General features: G+C 41.0%; 1 protein-coding gene across 2 annotated transcripts in view; it reads right to left on the minus strand.

Moving 5' to 3' along the window:
* Positions 1 to 3,398: 3,398 nt before the first annotated feature.
* Positions 3,399 to 17,339, minus strand: part of LOC137278216 (TP53-binding protein 1-like) — a 41,973-nt gene continuing 28,032 nt past the window's right edge. The window contains exons 24-37 of one of the 2 annotated variants that reach the window (XM_067810431.1): positions 16,064 to 16,853; positions 13,229 to 13,280; positions 13,016 to 13,098; positions 12,596 to 12,671; positions 11,994 to 12,194; positions 11,220 to 11,344; positions 10,568 to 10,879; positions 8,322 to 8,402; positions 7,919 to 8,089; positions 7,723 to 7,814; positions 7,465 to 7,590; positions 6,984 to 7,057; positions 6,274 to 6,413; positions 3,399 to 4,418 (exon numbers count right to left, since the gene is read on the minus strand). In XM_067810431.1, coding sequence (XP_067666532.1) covers positions 4,243 to 4,418; positions 6,274 to 6,413; positions 6,984 to 7,057; positions 7,465 to 7,590; positions 7,723 to 7,814; positions 7,919 to 8,089; positions 8,322 to 8,402; positions 10,568 to 10,879; positions 11,220 to 11,344; positions 11,994 to 12,194; positions 12,596 to 12,671; positions 13,016 to 13,098; positions 13,229 to 13,280; positions 16,064 to 16,853 — 2,499 coding nt within the window. In that variant the 3' untranslated portion in view covers positions 3,399 to 4,242. Of the gene's footprint in view, positions 4,422 to 6,273; positions 6,414 to 6,983; positions 7,058 to 7,464; positions 7,591 to 7,722; positions 7,815 to 7,918; positions 8,090 to 8,321; positions 8,403 to 10,567; positions 10,880 to 11,219; positions 11,345 to 11,993; positions 12,195 to 12,595; positions 12,672 to 13,015; positions 13,099 to 13,228; positions 13,281 to 16,063; positions 16,854 to 17,339 lie in introns of both variants that reach the window. The other variant, XM_067810430.1, reaches the window with a different exon arrangement.

Raw genomic sequence — 17,339 nt, forward strand, 5'->3', positions numbered from 1 at the left:
GAGATAAAAAACCCCAACCTTTTTAAAGAAAAAAAACCCCTCTGGAACCGTGTTCCCTCAACGTATGCAACGCTACCTGTTCTGCTGGAGGGCTTACAGTAGTTGACAGGCATAGTACATTGTCACAAAATGTGGGAACAGTAAAACATCCACATCCGTGGCAGTCGTCCTCCTCCAGGAGAATCCTTGATCTATGGAACCTCTTCCTGGGAGTCATCCTCCCTCTGGGAGACTTCAGGACGATGCCATCCAAGCTCCTGATAGTAAAGACAAACATATTTCACATCATTGGTACTGTGTGTATTAATGCAAAATATATGCCTCCACGAGAAAAAGCTCATACATGAAACAACAAACATTGGCTTCACACATCGTACTCATAGGGGAAATCTAATTAGGGTTGTTTGGAGCGTCACGAGCGAACGCTTTAACCATTCGGTCATTCGACGATCCCCATAGATTTAAATGCAAAACATATATCGGGTCGTGAAAAACAAAATGTAATCTAAATATTAAACTGAAATATTGAAATACTTTACCAGCAGGTGACCGCGCGGTCGACCAGTACACTGACCCTCAAAGTGACCATCCGGGACTTGCTTTGTCTCGAAACTACCTACTGAAGGACGGAATGGAAGGTTAACACTAAGTTATGCCGTCTATAGATAGCATCATGCAGGGCATGCACGAAGGGGTCCCTATCTACACTACCACCTAAATCTACCAGTCAAGAGCATTCAGCATTGGGCCTACTGGGGATGCTGAAAAGATTGGGGCCACAGAATGTGCCAACCCTAAACTAGCTGGGTTGAGGTAACAACCATCCTGACTGTACAATAGGGCCCTAGCACCGAACCTGCTCCATGTACAGTCGGCAGGGGGCTACGCGGAGAGCGGATGTACTATGGAGCCACCATATTTATCTATACAGACTGAGGTTCTCATACATGCGCTTATAAACAATAAAATGTAATGCAAATGTATCATGTCACTGCTCATTTGAAAAGAAGTATGAATGATACGTCATCAAGTGTTCGCTGTTACAAATACAGTCTCTCTACTCAGTTATACCACCAAGAAAGGAATCCAGTAATATGGAAAACCAAATCAAGCAAGCAAAGCAAATTAACATACATGTGGGGAATATGTTAGACGACGGAGCTGATTCCTTGCAAACATCGAAAACCTGAAACATTTACCATAAATTACCCGATCTTGGACCAGGGCGAAACTGTAAACGTTAATAAAACCATACCATTTTACAAAACACTAAACGATGTGTCTGAGAAAGCACTTTTGAAATGTGCGTCATAGTCTTAGATGAATGCAGGAAATTTGTTTTACTTAAAATGAATAAAGACCATAGGTATTCCAATGAAGGCACTGAGGAATTAATCTCCGCGAGGATACCCATGTCAAATCTGGGGACGGAACGCATGGACGAGTTGGTATCCACATGGGTAGGAAACTATGCCACAAATTCAACTGATCTGAATCTGTGTAGCATTAGGGCTGTTTACTCCATGTGTTAACAAGTCAACAAGCCAGAACACCAGTCTACTTCACCTCGGAAATATAGAAACAAGGGCAGGTGTTGTGATGTGAAATGTTTCCAATCGCAAATATCCCACTCATGTCGAGAATGTGCATCAACTCCATGGCGGGGCGTCAATATCTCTGACATGGTTAGGTACATGCACATGTTCATGGGAAAATAATTATATTGTATACGGTTTCACTAAGCAGGGCTACGTCACTGCATAAATTATACATGCACATGGTGATACTATATACGACACCTTGCTAATGAACATGTTGCTTAAAGCTATACTGTATCGTGTCATTTTCACATTGTGTCGATACGGAAATACTTAGTTTGACTGTTAATCCTATACTTTGTTTCCCTGATGCTGTTGGAGAGATAACAATCTGTTACTGTATGACGGAAAATTATACAGAGAAAGCAATATTACTTCTATATCATGAAAATCTTGAAATGATCAAAAGTGTACGAGATAGAACAGTGGTTGATGTTATGACAACAGTAGAGTACATCACCTAAAAAGGACCCTTGTCACACGATCCTTACAGCTGTTACGTCAGACAGTGGTTACTTGGTGCTTGTTTAATAGCAGATTCCGACCGAGTTTCCACATTCTGAGTGAGGATTGTGTTGGTGGTCCTATAACGCTATATAAAGCTAGGTATACAGTGGAGTGATGTTGTGAGTTAGAGGACCTCTTGAGATTTGATTGTTGGCGCTTTCCACATCAGTACAACACACCTCAGAATTTACTCTTCTTTACGGTGGCCAGTATTCTATATGTTCTGTCTTCGTCCCAAAATCAAAACATGCTGTATTTGTACTATTTACTGTGACGTCATTCGCAGGTAAAACACTAGGCGACTGTTGATGAATCTGTACGTCAGGGCATCGGAGAGACGTAAATCTAAACCTCTTCCCGCGGTTCAGTATTCTAAACATTCATGTGCAAAATTTCCACACTCTGTTGTAAACTGTCTTTCAATACTGCGACGGTTAGTTAGTATCTATTCTGTATGTACATACACGGGCTTCGTGTCTTTGCGAGGATTAAAGATTTTTAAAATATTTTTAAATGTTTTGAGATGCTCGAAATGTTTCACAAGTAAAATACAATATGCAATCGGTTACTAGTGAAACCTAATGTAATCATAACCATGAGTGACTGGACAATCGGGCACCAGTCATCATAACACCTACCAGTTCTTTATTGTGGTGTATCTTACTGGGGACATCCAACTGTACAGCCTTCTCATGATGTGTAGCACTGTGAGGCATTTCGAGTCGTGGGGTCACCTCAGTCACATTTTTTTATAGAAAATGTTTAATCCGTGCAAAGACATGTGTAACATCGCATAGATCTGGACAGATTGCACCAAAGTAGCATGATTCATTTCTGACTGAAACATGAACAAAATGCCATAGGAGAAGTTGTAAGCCAACCTTTCAGGGGTAATACAGGCTGTCGGGGTAAAATGTGTCGATGGTTCGACAAAGCCAGGGTAAAACAGGGCTCGATGGTTCGACAGTGCTGGGGTAAAACGTGTGTGTGGTTCTGTGGTGACTCCACTGTCCTACCCTATCTGCAAACGCAGGGATGTGATAGGTGTTGCAACAAACTCTTTGAGCCCCACAACATTCCCCAGCTGACATGAGCCTCTGTTTCTCGCGAGCTCTCCTCCATGTAACGTGTGGGATTCGATGGATGGATGGCTACGTCAGGACCAAAACTATCCTGTAATGCTACCATAGCTGAGATACACACTCCAAAGTATGACCTCATTCGTGTGTCGCATCTGTCCTTACTGTGTAAACCTAAACGGTGAAACACTGTACTGGCAGCAGAACAAGATAGGACATATTAATCATTCTCACTTTATTTATGGATGCATAAAAATGATGATGCCCACTCAAGGCATGACCTTTCATGAAATACAGAACACAAATAAAAAAAAATAATTAAAAAAATCTTACGTTTCAAGACGAAAACCAAAATTACAGAAATGGCAGCAACGTATGGGGGAAACATTTTGATTTCCTGCATATCACTGACCATGTTCGTTAACTATACCTTAACATATTTACACATAAACATACAAAAATTCTGTAAATTCTATACACCATTCTACGGCATGAACAATATATGCTTGATCAGGCCTATCTGCAACTCCAATACAGACTCACAAATGTAGATGTAGAAGCAGTAGTCACAGAAAGCAAAACTGGATACAGAAGTACATGTACATCAAGTCAGCACTGTGCATAATTTATTCTATTGATATGAATATATGTTCCAAACAACAGTCCACATCAGGGCATTAAACTGGCTGTCATCTTCGGACATGAACATCCACACCAAAACATACCCATGTATTCTATTTGTCACTGTCAGGTGCTTCATGGTGCCATGCACTGCACATTCAATTCATTGCTTTCATCTGTGAAAGTAGTTTCAAATCTTAACATGCACAACTAAACCATATTTCAACCCAGCAAATTTAACACAAATCTTTCAAATTACTATCAATCAGTCATCATCTGTGTTAAAACATATTATCAACCCATGAGATTACCATTTACAGGTTGTATGTACTGAATTATAACAGTCTGTGGTCAGAATGGTCAGCCCATTCTCTAACAACATTGACATGTGGCATTCAACCACTGCACATCCTTTAGGTGGTGTGACCCCAGGTGAGTCAGCCTTCCTGGTAGTCATGCCTATACTGGGGGTGTGTTGTGTAGCCCAACAAGTGACCATTTATGAGGCACTGAATCACCCACTCCGTGGACACCAAGGGTATTTTGAGCTGCTTGGCTTGGTGGAGTACTGACGATGGGCAGTCTGCATCAGTGACAATAATATTCACCGAATCTTCTGAAACAAATGAACATATTACAACATGGCCTGAGACAAATACATTACAGCGTGGTTTGAGACAGAGACATCACAGCATGGCTAGAGATCGACACATTACTGTATGGCTGGAGATCAACACATCACAGCATGGCTACAGATCGACACATTACAGCATGGCTAGAGATCGACACATTACAGCATAGCTAGGGATTGACACATTACAGCATGGCTAGGGATCGACACAGAGTATGGCTAGAGATCGACATTACTATATGCTATATTACTGTATGGCTAGAGATCGACACATCACAGCATGGCTAGAGATTGATACATTACAACATGGCTAGAGATTGACACATTACTGTATGGCTAGAGATCAACACATTACAGCATGGCTAGAGACTGACACATTAGGGTATGGCTAGGGACCAACACACTACACTATGGCAAGAGATCAAGACATTACAGCACAACTAGAAATTGACATATTACAGCATCAACACACTACAGCATTGCTAGAGATGGACACATTACTGTGTGGCTAGAGATCAACTCATCACTGTATGTCTAGAGATCGACACATTACAGCATGGTTAGGGACAGACACATTACAGCATGGCTAGAAACAGACACATTACAGCATGACTAGAGACAGACACATTACAGCATGGCTAGAGATGGACACATTACTGCATGGCTAGAGATCGACACGTTACAGGATGGCTAGAGACGGACACATTACTGAATAACTTGATACCTACTGATCCCTAATGTTTGTATTCATTGGGATGTATGGGTGAATTGGAATGTGTAAGTTACCCACTGTTATCCCACTCCATCCATTTAATCACCTCAAATTTTAAAAGAAACTCTAAATTTCAAACATTCAGTTCAACCAGATTCAAATTCTCCATATCAAAATTACAATAGATACTCTTTTCCACCCTACGGATGTCAGTTTCCTTCCTTCTACAGAAATAAAATGCCCAATCTGTGTCCGTCATGTTCACCACAATGCACAATTAAAACACATTTCCTTGTCTGCAACAAATCATTCAGGTCAACCTAAATGATGTCTACTTTGGTCAGAATCAAGTCCTAGTGACGCATCATTTATCGAACTAATTCTGACATTGGCTGGCAAATAAGAAAATGAGCTGCAAGAAAATGGGACACACTATCTCATATAACAAAAAAGTAGTAAAAACAACAGCATTACTTATCATGAATTCAATAAAAGGAGGTCCATATAAATAAAATCCCCACATTTAGTTTCACTGACTTTCAGCAGTTCAATTCAAGAACTTCTCAACTTTGTATCAGTCCTAGAGTATGTGTGTCATTACTTGCTGAGATAGAATATCAACTTAAGTTACTTGTAAAGGTAATCGATTCATCAAGTAATAAATAACGACACTATTGTATTTATTATAAAGATGCTGATAGGCTGGTTAAATTTGACTCAAATGTTATGAAGTAAAGCGGTGTTTTCAATGATATAGGGGAGGTAACTCATTTAAAAAATCTCTTTCCGAACCTTTCATTATTCAGAAAGTTGAAATTATCTGAGTGAAAGAAAAACAATCATAACCATTATCAGGGTCTGTTACAGCTTTTTGAGAAAGGGGGTATGCACAGTTTATTTTCACTCATTTTCACGAGACTGGCAATAGTCATTTAATATACTTTCAGGACAACAGAGGAAGTGAGGGTTGTGTGCATCCCTCCACTTCCCTCTGGATCCACTTCTGTGTATAAATTTCTAATATTAAACAGATTTACTAACACTTCATCATGTAAAAACTGTTGAGAACACTTGTGCCATTTCAATCCAATTCAACAATTCTGCTATCAGTAACTCAATCCCCACCTGTTTTGTTCTTGATGGGCAATCTGTTGACCAGGTGGCACCTGGAGATCGTCAGTATTGACCGCCAAGTGTCTTGGAACTTGACATTAGTAGATGCCACCATGACCTGAAGACCTCCAAGACAGCTGCCACCAGGGTTCCTGCAGTCAGCGTCAATGGTACTTACTGCTAGGTCTCTTTCCATTTAATTGACATGTAAAAAAACTGTTAAACTGTATTCCAAGCATACAAACAATGTAAATAGTCAAGCATGGTCAAAAGATTTACTAGGTCAAGCTATACTTGGGGTTTTCACAGAAAACAATGTTTGTAGAACAACTTTACCAAGGATCAATGCCTGTTTATAATAAGTGCAGTCATCCTACTCCTGCTATGCAAACGTGCTGTCCTCCTAAGTCAGACCCTCATGCAGTTGGTTGTCAGACTGGAATAGATTTGAATTGGATCAAGCTGAACATTCAATGGGTACTGGACAATATCCTCTCTAAGTAAACGCAACACATGTACAGGACTAACAGACTGTCTTGACAATATTAGTATCTATCCCTACCAAAGGGCCTACACATACTGTCTTTACCATAGCCAACCCTACCACACTGCCTACATGTAGGGTTTTCACCAAATGTCCTGACAGTGCACATTCCTATATAAGGGCCAAGACAACATATGCAGAATGAGTCAAAAGGACACAGGGGAAGAGCATCACTCACCATTCCATCAGTTTCCGTCTCTCCAGACTGATGCCAGCCGGTAGAATGTACGCCTTGTGATCCAGCAGCCTACCCTGGTGAAACATAGCACACTTTGAAGACATGACACATTCACAGATGCTTCTGTCATCTCTGCCTACCTCTGTACATTAGTATATGATCCACTAATGGGACACAATGGATGCCTATGTCTGTACTGGGGTGTATGATCCACTGATGGGACACAAGGGATGCCTATGTCTGTACTGGAGTATGATCCACTGATGGGACACAAGGGATGCCTATGTCTGTACTGGGGTGTATGATCCACTGATGGGACACAAGGGATGCCTATGTCTGTACTGGGGTGTATGATCCACTGATGGGACACAAGGGATGCCTATGTCTGTACTGGGGTGTATGATCCACTGATGGGACACAAGGGATGCCTATGTCTGTACTGGAGTGTATGATCCACTAATGGGACACAAGGGACACCTACCTCTGTACAGGAGTGTATGATCCACTGATGGGACACGCAAGGAATGCCCGCTGCTAGACACTGAAAGTACTTGACTGTCCTCTGGAACGTGCTTGCCACAAGGTAGGCCTGGGATGCTGCTTCAATCTTCACAAAACACACAAACCACATTGTTATTATATTTTATACATTGCGCTAGGTATGTTCAAGTAAATCCTGAATAGTTCAGTGTGCTCCATCTCCATTCTATAAAACCATTCCTCAAGAGCTTGCTGTTACCTGTGCATGGTTGTACTTCTCCAGGACAATGCCACCTGCTGCCTCAATGTTTGTTCTCAGATTCTCCTTGTCAAAAGCAATGCTTGGTTCTTCTAAAACAGAAATTTGCCACACATTTCAAAAGAATTATTTATTTCAATTCCATATTTCTAACGGAATAAGCAACAGTCTTACAGACACCCAGTTGAACACCTACCATCAGTGCCACTCTCTTCAGTAGAAGTTTCCAGACTGGAGTCTTGAAGGAGTTTCTTCTCTTGCAGTTTCTGTTCTGCGCTCTTGTCCACATGAGTGAGAAGGAATACCATGCCCTGGAACAGGTAGGGAGAGCACGCCCGACCGCCCCTCTTGCTTTTGTCAAAGAGACCTGGCAGACAGTCATACATCAAGATGTTTTCAAACTTCAGTGTGGTGTCAATGTGTCACAAAGTGGAGAATCTATTTTCACACCAATATGAGCTGTTTTGTCAAATGACATTTTTATAAGATCAGTGGATAAGCCAAAGATTTTGTAACTGCGATTCTTCGTAAATTCCAGTGCATGCCAAGACTGTATGTCTTTCCCACAGAAAAAATGCACATGAACAAATACAACTCACCAACTCGGACTCTGCGGGCTCGCCCCCTACTCTCTGACGGTGAGTCTACAGCTCCTCCCATACCCGACGTGGTCGGTGTCACTACAACATCCACCAATACAGTGTCAAACATGAAAACATCCTCATCCAAACATTCCTGGTCAAATTCCAGCAGGACATGACATGCATGTGTCAATATACAGTCTGAATATTTCACTGTTTACAACCACAAATGGCACCATCCCAACTACAGGACGAAGTCTGAAAGCCGTAACCCAGTTTCAGGCTCATTCATAAGCATCAAAGTCACCTAGTCACATTGGTCCAGCACAGGTTGCAACCTAGCGTCAGGATCCCACTTCACTTCTTACAAAAAGCACTTGATTACAGTCTAGCCTATCTTCCACTATTTTGAAAGTATCACTGGAAGAAACATGCAAATTACAATATTCAGTGTTTTCTTGACGAGTATTCTCACCAGATTTTATTGGAACACTTTCTCCTGTTGGAAACCAGAATCACCATCCATCATTTGTCATAACCAGACCTGCCAGTCTCAGTAAACTTATCCTTAGTACTTTTTGCTACACTCCACTACTGAGTCTAACAAAACCTTATGGGAGGTAACCTTTGAGGTACCAAACAGCGAAAGTGCCTATTCGGCACCTTACCTTTTGAACTTTTTATCTCTTTATCTTCTTTTAACAAACGATTCAGAATGGTATGTAGCGTACGCTCGCTTCCGGGTGATGCACACGGCATACATACAACCATGACAACGGTGAGCAAACAGTCGCTATAAATAGTGTTCGGCAATATTCAATGATGTTATCTTGCAGAAACATTAGCTAATGGTAACCATGTCAACAGAAACCCCAAGGCGTATATCCGTGAAAGAATAGAATTCAAACTGCTCACCCTCGTGTACCAGTCTATCAACAATTCCAGTACAGCTTATCTCCAAGATTTGATCAACCACTATCGTCCAGAAAGACCTCTTCGTTCTAACCAACAATTCATGTTAAATGTTCCTCTCTACAATCTCAAGACTTTCGGTGCCAATTCCTTCTCTTATGCGGCAGCAACTCTCTGGAACTCCTTACCGTCTGATCTCAAAACTGCTCCATCACTAACTGTATTCAAATCAAAACTAAAAACTCACCTTTTCAAGAGATATGCATTGAATCACTAACTGCGAATATATGTATTGAACTGTTTATGTAAACTGTATATATGTTATGTGCACTGTGATGCGCTTAGAGCATGTCCCTCAGTGATGTGGATGAAGCGCAATACAAAGACCCTTATTATTATTATTTATTATCATATACTGCAGATCAAATAACTGTGTTATATGCGGATTTATGTTTGTGGAGAGATTTGTGTCAGTGACCTGAATATTTTGAAAGACCCTCCAATCAATAAATAGTAGCCGTTGTCTGATTGGTTAAATCTATTTAACCATCTCGCATTTGATTGGACTGTCACTGGTCGCTCAAAGGTTACCTGATGTGACCTTCTACTAGGTTTTGTTAGACTAAGTTTACTTAGACTGCCACACCTGCCTGTCCAACTTGCTTTCAAAATGTGGATGCTAAAAAGTGTATTTTGAGGTGTAAAAGTGTACAATCTCACAAGGAACATAATCTGGTTCCTCCTAGCATGTCTCCCAAATGTGCAGTATTAATGTCTGTAATATGTATGATACACACACTTGGCTTCTTTAATCGACCTGCTTATTCTGGGGATGGAAGTGTATTTCTTAATGAAAGTCTTATCGAAGAATAATTTTTGGATTTTCAAATCTGGGTGTATGTCAGTGGTTTGGTCATCCATGCTGTTTCCATTCGTAATCAATCAGAATATATCAGTAGGACTTGGCATTGATAAACAATAATGGAAGAGAGGACAAAGACATTTTCAATGATGGTTATTACTAAAAGTTGAACTACAGTGTGGAATGAAAGTACTTTTGAAGAATACATGGTCCCTAAACACACACAAAAAACGGACATTTTTTTGTATCAGAATACACCATGCATTCACAAAACCATCTCAAAGATAAATCCACATGAATTGATCTCAGGCAGTTTTACCACTGACTTTATTTAGGTAGAATCCACAATTAACTGGGTGGTGTTGTACAAATCGATCTGAGCATTACAGCAGTTGTAAGTCTATATCAACATACACATGAGGGAGTTACAATCACCCAGGCACTAAGATCACTTTATACCACTGCACTGTTATCACTAGAATGTCATTACCTGACCCTGCACTGTCTGGAGGTTTCTTGGCTTTGGGTGTTGGTGTGCTGGTGGCCATAGGTCCCTCCTGCAGTTTTCGCTTCTTTCCCCGGGAGGGAGGGTCTTTCTCCTTGCTGTGACTTGTAGGATCTGGAGGTGGCACCTTCTTCTCTTTCTGGGCACTTCTGCTGGCAGATCTGCCCCTCAAGGCGCTTTTAGCCACATCTGGGGCTGGACTGCCTTTGCTTTCCGTTGTCTGCACTGGTGTCTCACCCTGTGCCTCTTCCTGTGCTCCTCTCTTCCGTCTCCGTCGCTCCCCCACAATTAGGTTGTCTGAGATATAAAACAGCTCCTGGTGTCATGAGTTACCAGATCAGCATGAGTTCAGCAGTAGTGCACAGACTGAGTTATAATGCTTTTGTATCATTTCATATCCATAACTGCTAGTTTTACAAGCAGCAAAGAAGGCTTCTGGTTTAACCAAGAACAGTGGTGTAGTAAGCTCACAAATCAATAATGTTTGTTCAAGTTTAGTAACTGGTAGATACATAAACAACTGATCTACATAAAACTATCACAAACTCAATGAACACTGCATACACATTTAAAAGATCTGTATTTAAGTATGGCAGGAGATCTCTTCTGATAATCATCAAAGACAAGTGAATATTACCTAGTGACACATCCCCCAGTTTGGGATCCGTTGTTGTCCCTGGGACAGCCGGCACCCTCATCTCCTCATCACTCATCAGACAGCTGGCCTGACCCTCACTCAGGATTATCTGACTCCAGGAACACCTGAACACAAAAACCTCTACCTGGTCACAGTCATCAGACAGCTGGCCTGAACCTCACTCAGGAATATCTGACTCCAGGAACACCTGAACACAAAAACCTCTACCTGGTCACAGTCATCAGACAGCTGGCCTGACCCTCACTCAGGATTATCTGACTTCAGGAACACCTAAACACAATGATCTCTCCCAGGTCACCACATCAAACAGGGTGCAATTGTTACATTCAAGACATGCCTACATGAACTAATACATTGATTTACAATGACATGGATCCATGATGAGATTGTAATGGACTAACTTGTTCAAAAATGAACCTCTAAAGTTGGTTATAAACTGGAAACCATTACCACAAGTGTATCACAAAACACAGAAAACGGAACTCAATATCCAAGTAGTGCACGGAAATACATGTACTAATGTGGTAATTGTCAGGAACAACTTTAATGGTGACATCGAAAGTCTTGTACCAATGGTTCGTCAAGTGATGGCCATTAGAGATCAGACTGTCAATGTAGTAACACCAAACGAATGATGACATGCACAGATTGCACATGTTGAATATATAACAAGTTTAATAACCATAAGATTCATCACGAATAATAAATCCTGTCAGCAATAATTGCCATTAACACAAGTCATGTAAGCCTTACTGCTGAGTGTCGCCTCCATCCCGTGACACTTTATACTTGACTGTGTCACCTTGCTGCACATACTCCACCACCATCCCGTACTCGAAGTAGCCATCTGGTGACATCACCATCACACTCTGGCCAATCGGAATCACCTTCACCAGCAAAATGTCTTTAGCCTTTACATACATCTGGTCTCCATCATCAAAACGGATGTAGAATCTGGAGGTATGCAGTTAACTTATTATATGCTGAATCTTCAGTCCTGATTGAAATGAAGTATTACCACACAACTTTGTATGCCATTTCAAATACAACCACAAACATCTTGTATCATCTTTCTTACCTTAAAGTTCACCCATAACAGTAATCTGATTGAATGATATGCATAACAAAATCACTCAGACTTGGGCAGCATCTTTAATGTTGATCTAAGATGACCATGTGATCAGAAGATACAATTTGATTGGTTAATTTCATGTCAATAAGAGGACTTATGTTTATGTTAAGAGATGAAAGCATGTTGGCAACAGTTTCCAGAGTATAAATAGACTAGAAACATGCAGGCTTGGCTCATCACTAAAAACACAATGTTAAAATGGGGACATTATTATGGGACGCACCTTCCAGTTGTGTCAATTTTTAAAATCTTCCCGGGGTAGAAGTAATCATCCTTCCATTTAGCCATCACTGTGGATCCTGAAACAATGTCACAAAGACAACATCTTTCTTGTGCCTATTTTGCCAACATGTGAAACTTGTTCTAAAATAACACTTATATAGCTACGAGATAATGTGTAGTGGCAAATTCAAGTGGAATGTTTGGTACGAGTATACTCGTGAGAGATAGTCAATGTGTTAATGAGCAGAATGTTTGAATTTTAGCATATTGCATATGTTCGAAAAACATTTTTGTGATGTGGTACATTTGCCAAACTCTGCATCTATGATTGTGCTTCGTATGTACGTGACACAAGAGTCACACAAAACATCTGTGTAGACTTTGCTACTGTACACAGCAGACAAAACAGTGTAGAACATACCAATCTGTGCACTACTGGCATGTTCAACTGGCATTGCCTGCTCCTGCTCGACATCCGTGGTTGTCTGGAAGGGAATCTGTGGACTGGAAGAAGAGACACATAACGTCAACTGTATTTACTGTCCAAAGGGTAAAAATGAATCAAAAAAAAATTCAAAAGTAAAATGTCGAACTTATTTTCCTTTCATTGGTGCTATGCACATTTTTCACTGACCTTATATGACTGTCTCCAGAACTGCTGTTGCCTGTAGTTTTGCTCTTCTCTCCTGAAAACCAAGCATTTAGATGAGAGAATATTGTCTCACCACACATTCAGCAATGCCATGACAGGCCTAGCACTACAGTTCAGACAAACAGACAGACATACAGACAGACAGACATACTTACAAACATTTGGCATACTGAAGAAGAACGTTTTGAGTTCAAATTTGAACATGGACAATGTTTGCTCCGATTCAATGTCAAGTGGGAGACTGTTCCAGAGAAGAGTGCCTATACATCCAATGGTCACCAAGTGTTTTGTACGAGAAGAAGGTACCACTAGGTCAGACTTGTCACATGACAGCACTGTCCTAGATGGGTGATATCTGGTCAGCAGATTGATGAGGTGATCTGGTGCTTGGTTACAGAGCACTGGACAGTGAAGGTCCTGCAGGACTGACTGAATGTGGTCAAATTTCCTCTCCCTGCTGACATCTCTGGCTGTGGTGTTCTGCACTTGTAGCAGTTTCTTGATCAGGGAATAGCAGCAGTCCAAGTGGGAAATTACATGAGCCTGGATGAGTGAGATAGCCGCATGTTGGTCAAGATACCGCCTTATTAGCCCAATATTTCTGATGTGGAAATGGGCTTGTCTGCAGATGGAATACACATGAGACTCAAGACTGAGACTGCTGCCATTACCATGCCCAAGTTGGAAGCTTCTTTGCTGATTGCTACAATATGAAAAGATGGCAAATGGTGCTGTAGATGTAGATATTTTGGACTGCTGATTATCCGTACAGTCTCAATAACAATTAGTTTAAAGAAATGTGATGTCAACCATGCCTTGAAGTCTTGGATTTGTTGAAAAGTGTTGATTGCTGAAGGTTGTTCCATAGGCTTGAAGGTGAAAATACAGCTTTGTGTCATCCGCATATAGGTGCGAGCAAAGCTTGTACTGTCTCACTATGTCACCAAGTGGGGAGATGTATATTGTGAACAATACAAGACATGTATCATTATGACTTGTCATCATATTTGCATATATTTCAGTTAAGTCTACAGAGATCTCGACACGAACACATTCCAAATAAGTGTATGGTTATTACATGACAGTTTTCCCTCTGCCAGTCATATCATTCTTAGGGCTAAAAGTCCTGAGTACTGATACAGTTGTCTTGAGCTAAAAAGACTGTCATAACCCTTTAATCATATCCCACATAAAGGGACATTAACTCTAAAATAACAAAACCAAGAGTCATCAGAAGATGACTTATCCCCCCGGCCCCCACTTGATTGAAAGGACAAATCATCTCACAGTTACTCACTGTTTTTTTAAGACTAAGTTTGAATTGTTTCCATGGAATTCATGAAAATTATAAATACCATATATTTGTAATCAGCAAAGTCACAATTTCAAGATCTGTCTCATACATCTGCCAAGATCTGTTGAAAGACATGAAATGATTTTCAAGTTGTGCTCTGGGAACGAAGCCCATCCCTCCATTTTGAGATTAAGTCCGAACCGTTTCCATGGAAACCATGAAAATAATACATCACAAAAACCTTTAAAAACCAAAAGGCACCACTTTGGGGTCTGCCACACATATCTGCCAAGTTTTACTAACAAATATTAAGAAGTTTTTGAGTTCTGCTCTGGAAATGAAACACACCTCTCACTTTTGAGACTAAGTCCAAAACGTTTCCATGGAAACCAAGAAAATAATAAATCACAAGATCCTGTACATAGCAAAAGGCACCACTATAGGTTCTGATTGATATATCTACCAAGTTTTGCAGAAAAATATTGAATGGGATTTGAGTTCTGCTCCGGAAACGAAGCCCATCCCTCCATTTTGAGACTAAGTTTGAAACGTTTCCATGAAAACTGAGAAAATGATAAATCACTAAAACCTAGAAATAGCAAAAGGAACCACTTTAGGTTCCAATTGATACATCTACCAAGTTTTACAGAAAAATATTGAATGGTTTTTGAGTTCCGCTCCAGAAATGAAGCCTCTACCTGTATTTTGAGACTAAGTCCAAAACATTTCCATGGAAACCAAGAAAATGATAAATCACAAAAAACTGTAAATAGCAAAAGGCACCACTCTGGGGTCTGCCTCAGATATCTACCTGGTTTTACTGAGAGATATTTAGGAGTTTTTGAGTTCTGCTCTGGAAATGAAACACACCTCTCACTTTTGAGACTAAGTCCAAAATGTTTCCATGGAAACCAAGAAAATAATAAATCACAAGATCCTGTACATAGCAAAAGGCACCACTTAAGGTTCTGATTGATATATCTACCAAGTTTTGCAGAAAAATATTGAACGGCTTTTGGAAAAAGAAAAAAAAATATAAATGCAAAAAATATTTAAATAGCAAAAGGCACAACCATAGGCTGAGATTACTATATCTATCAAGTTTGGTCTCAAAATATTGAGCTGTTTCTGAGTTATCCGGATGGACGGATGGGGGACGGACGGATGAGGGGGGGGGGGATAATAAACTAGGCTCTGTCTATTGAAGTTTGAGCATTGGTCTGTATTCATCCCGTACCATTTTAATACGGCTGATATGGATTTTTTGCTCTGAGGCTGATATTGTTGAGATGCATTGTTTCCTGGGTGATCAATATGACCACATGGAGACAGCCAGTATTTCACTGTCTACTGCATCACACTGAGAGTAGCATATTGTGATTTATCAACATATCCACCACATTTCAGAAAAGCATATCATAATGTCATTTATATGGATATCACAACTGGGTGTCTCATGCTGTGACATGTCCAGATATGTATTTTATTGGATCATTAAAACCAGAGTGACAATCAATACATACCCCGAGCAGACCTTCTAACTCGCTGGTTCTGTGAAGGTGGTATATCAGAGTCTGTTGTCTGGAGCAAATGTAGTGGCGACTCTACCTGCTTGCGCTGCCCAACAGACCCATGGATTGAAAACCCACCACTCTCCTGTGTCCGGGGTCGCTGAGCGGAGGTGATCTCTGTTGATGAATCTTGACTGGAATCAGCAGGCCGTTTCTTCAGTGGTGGACTTGGGTGGCTACTGACCTCTGTCCGCTGCTGTCCTTGATGAAATGCCTCTCCAGCATCTTCTCTGTGGACATCAGGACTTGTGAATAGAGAGTCTGATGTACGCAGACTACCAGCACTGCTGACAACTGCACCTATGTGACTGTCTGTTTTCTCAATAACGGACGCATCTGGAGTCTTCACAGCTCTTCCTTCATCCACAACATCTGACACAGGGGTTCTGTTGGACTCTCTGGCAACAGTCAGTTTAGGAGCATCTTCGTTTCTGGAGATAGAAGGAGAGGTGATGCTAGAGAAAGTGCTGTGAGGTAATGACAGTCTGGTGGAGCTAGAAGTCAGCAGTCTCTGCAAGGAGTCTTCCCTCCTTGATAGGGGTGCCAGATCAAGACTTGTCATCCCTTTCTCAAGACTGCTGCCCTTAGAGCCTGTGCTGTTGGATCTTGAAAAGCCAGAACTGACGTCTGCAAGGTCACCTGGAGTGAGGGAGCCTGGAGTCCGAGATGGGGATACTAATGGCAACACATTTGTCTCCTCACTGTGGAACGTTGTTGTGAACGAGGGCTCACCACACTCCTCCTAAAATATCAAAGACAAAGAGATGACAAAATCATCTGAATTGTATTATACAGAAGATTATCAATGTAGAATACCAGTTACATCTGTTTGGTTCCTGTCTAGAGTCAGGTCTCAAGCATATTGCTGAGGGGCAATTAAATCAAGGCGTGGCAGGTTTGCTGGCTGGCTGGCTGTCATCATACCTGATGGCACAGACTGATGCAGGTGTAGAATCAGTGGGTTATAGGTTCCCACGACAAACAACCAAGAATGTAAGCAGAGATGACTTTTACCTCCAACCTTAACTACGAAATCAGCAGAACTGTTTTCAGGATTGAAATTGTAATAATTTTGAGCTCATGCATTTCCAATAAATATACCAAATGTTACACTACTTTGAAAATAAACTGAAAAGAAATGGCCATAAGTTGGTAGTCAATCACACTTTTAAGGGGGCAAAACAAACATCAGTAACCTGGAGTGACATCAGTGGACGACACAAGAAAG

Source organism: Haliotis asinina, chromosome 3 (genome assembly GCF_037392515.1).
Source record: "Haliotis asinina isolate JCU_RB_2024 chromosome 3, JCU_Hal_asi_v2, whole genome shotgun sequence".
In the NCBI taxonomy this organism is placed as follows: Eukaryota; Metazoa; Mollusca; class Gastropoda; order Lepetellida; family Haliotidae; genus Haliotis; species Haliotis asinina.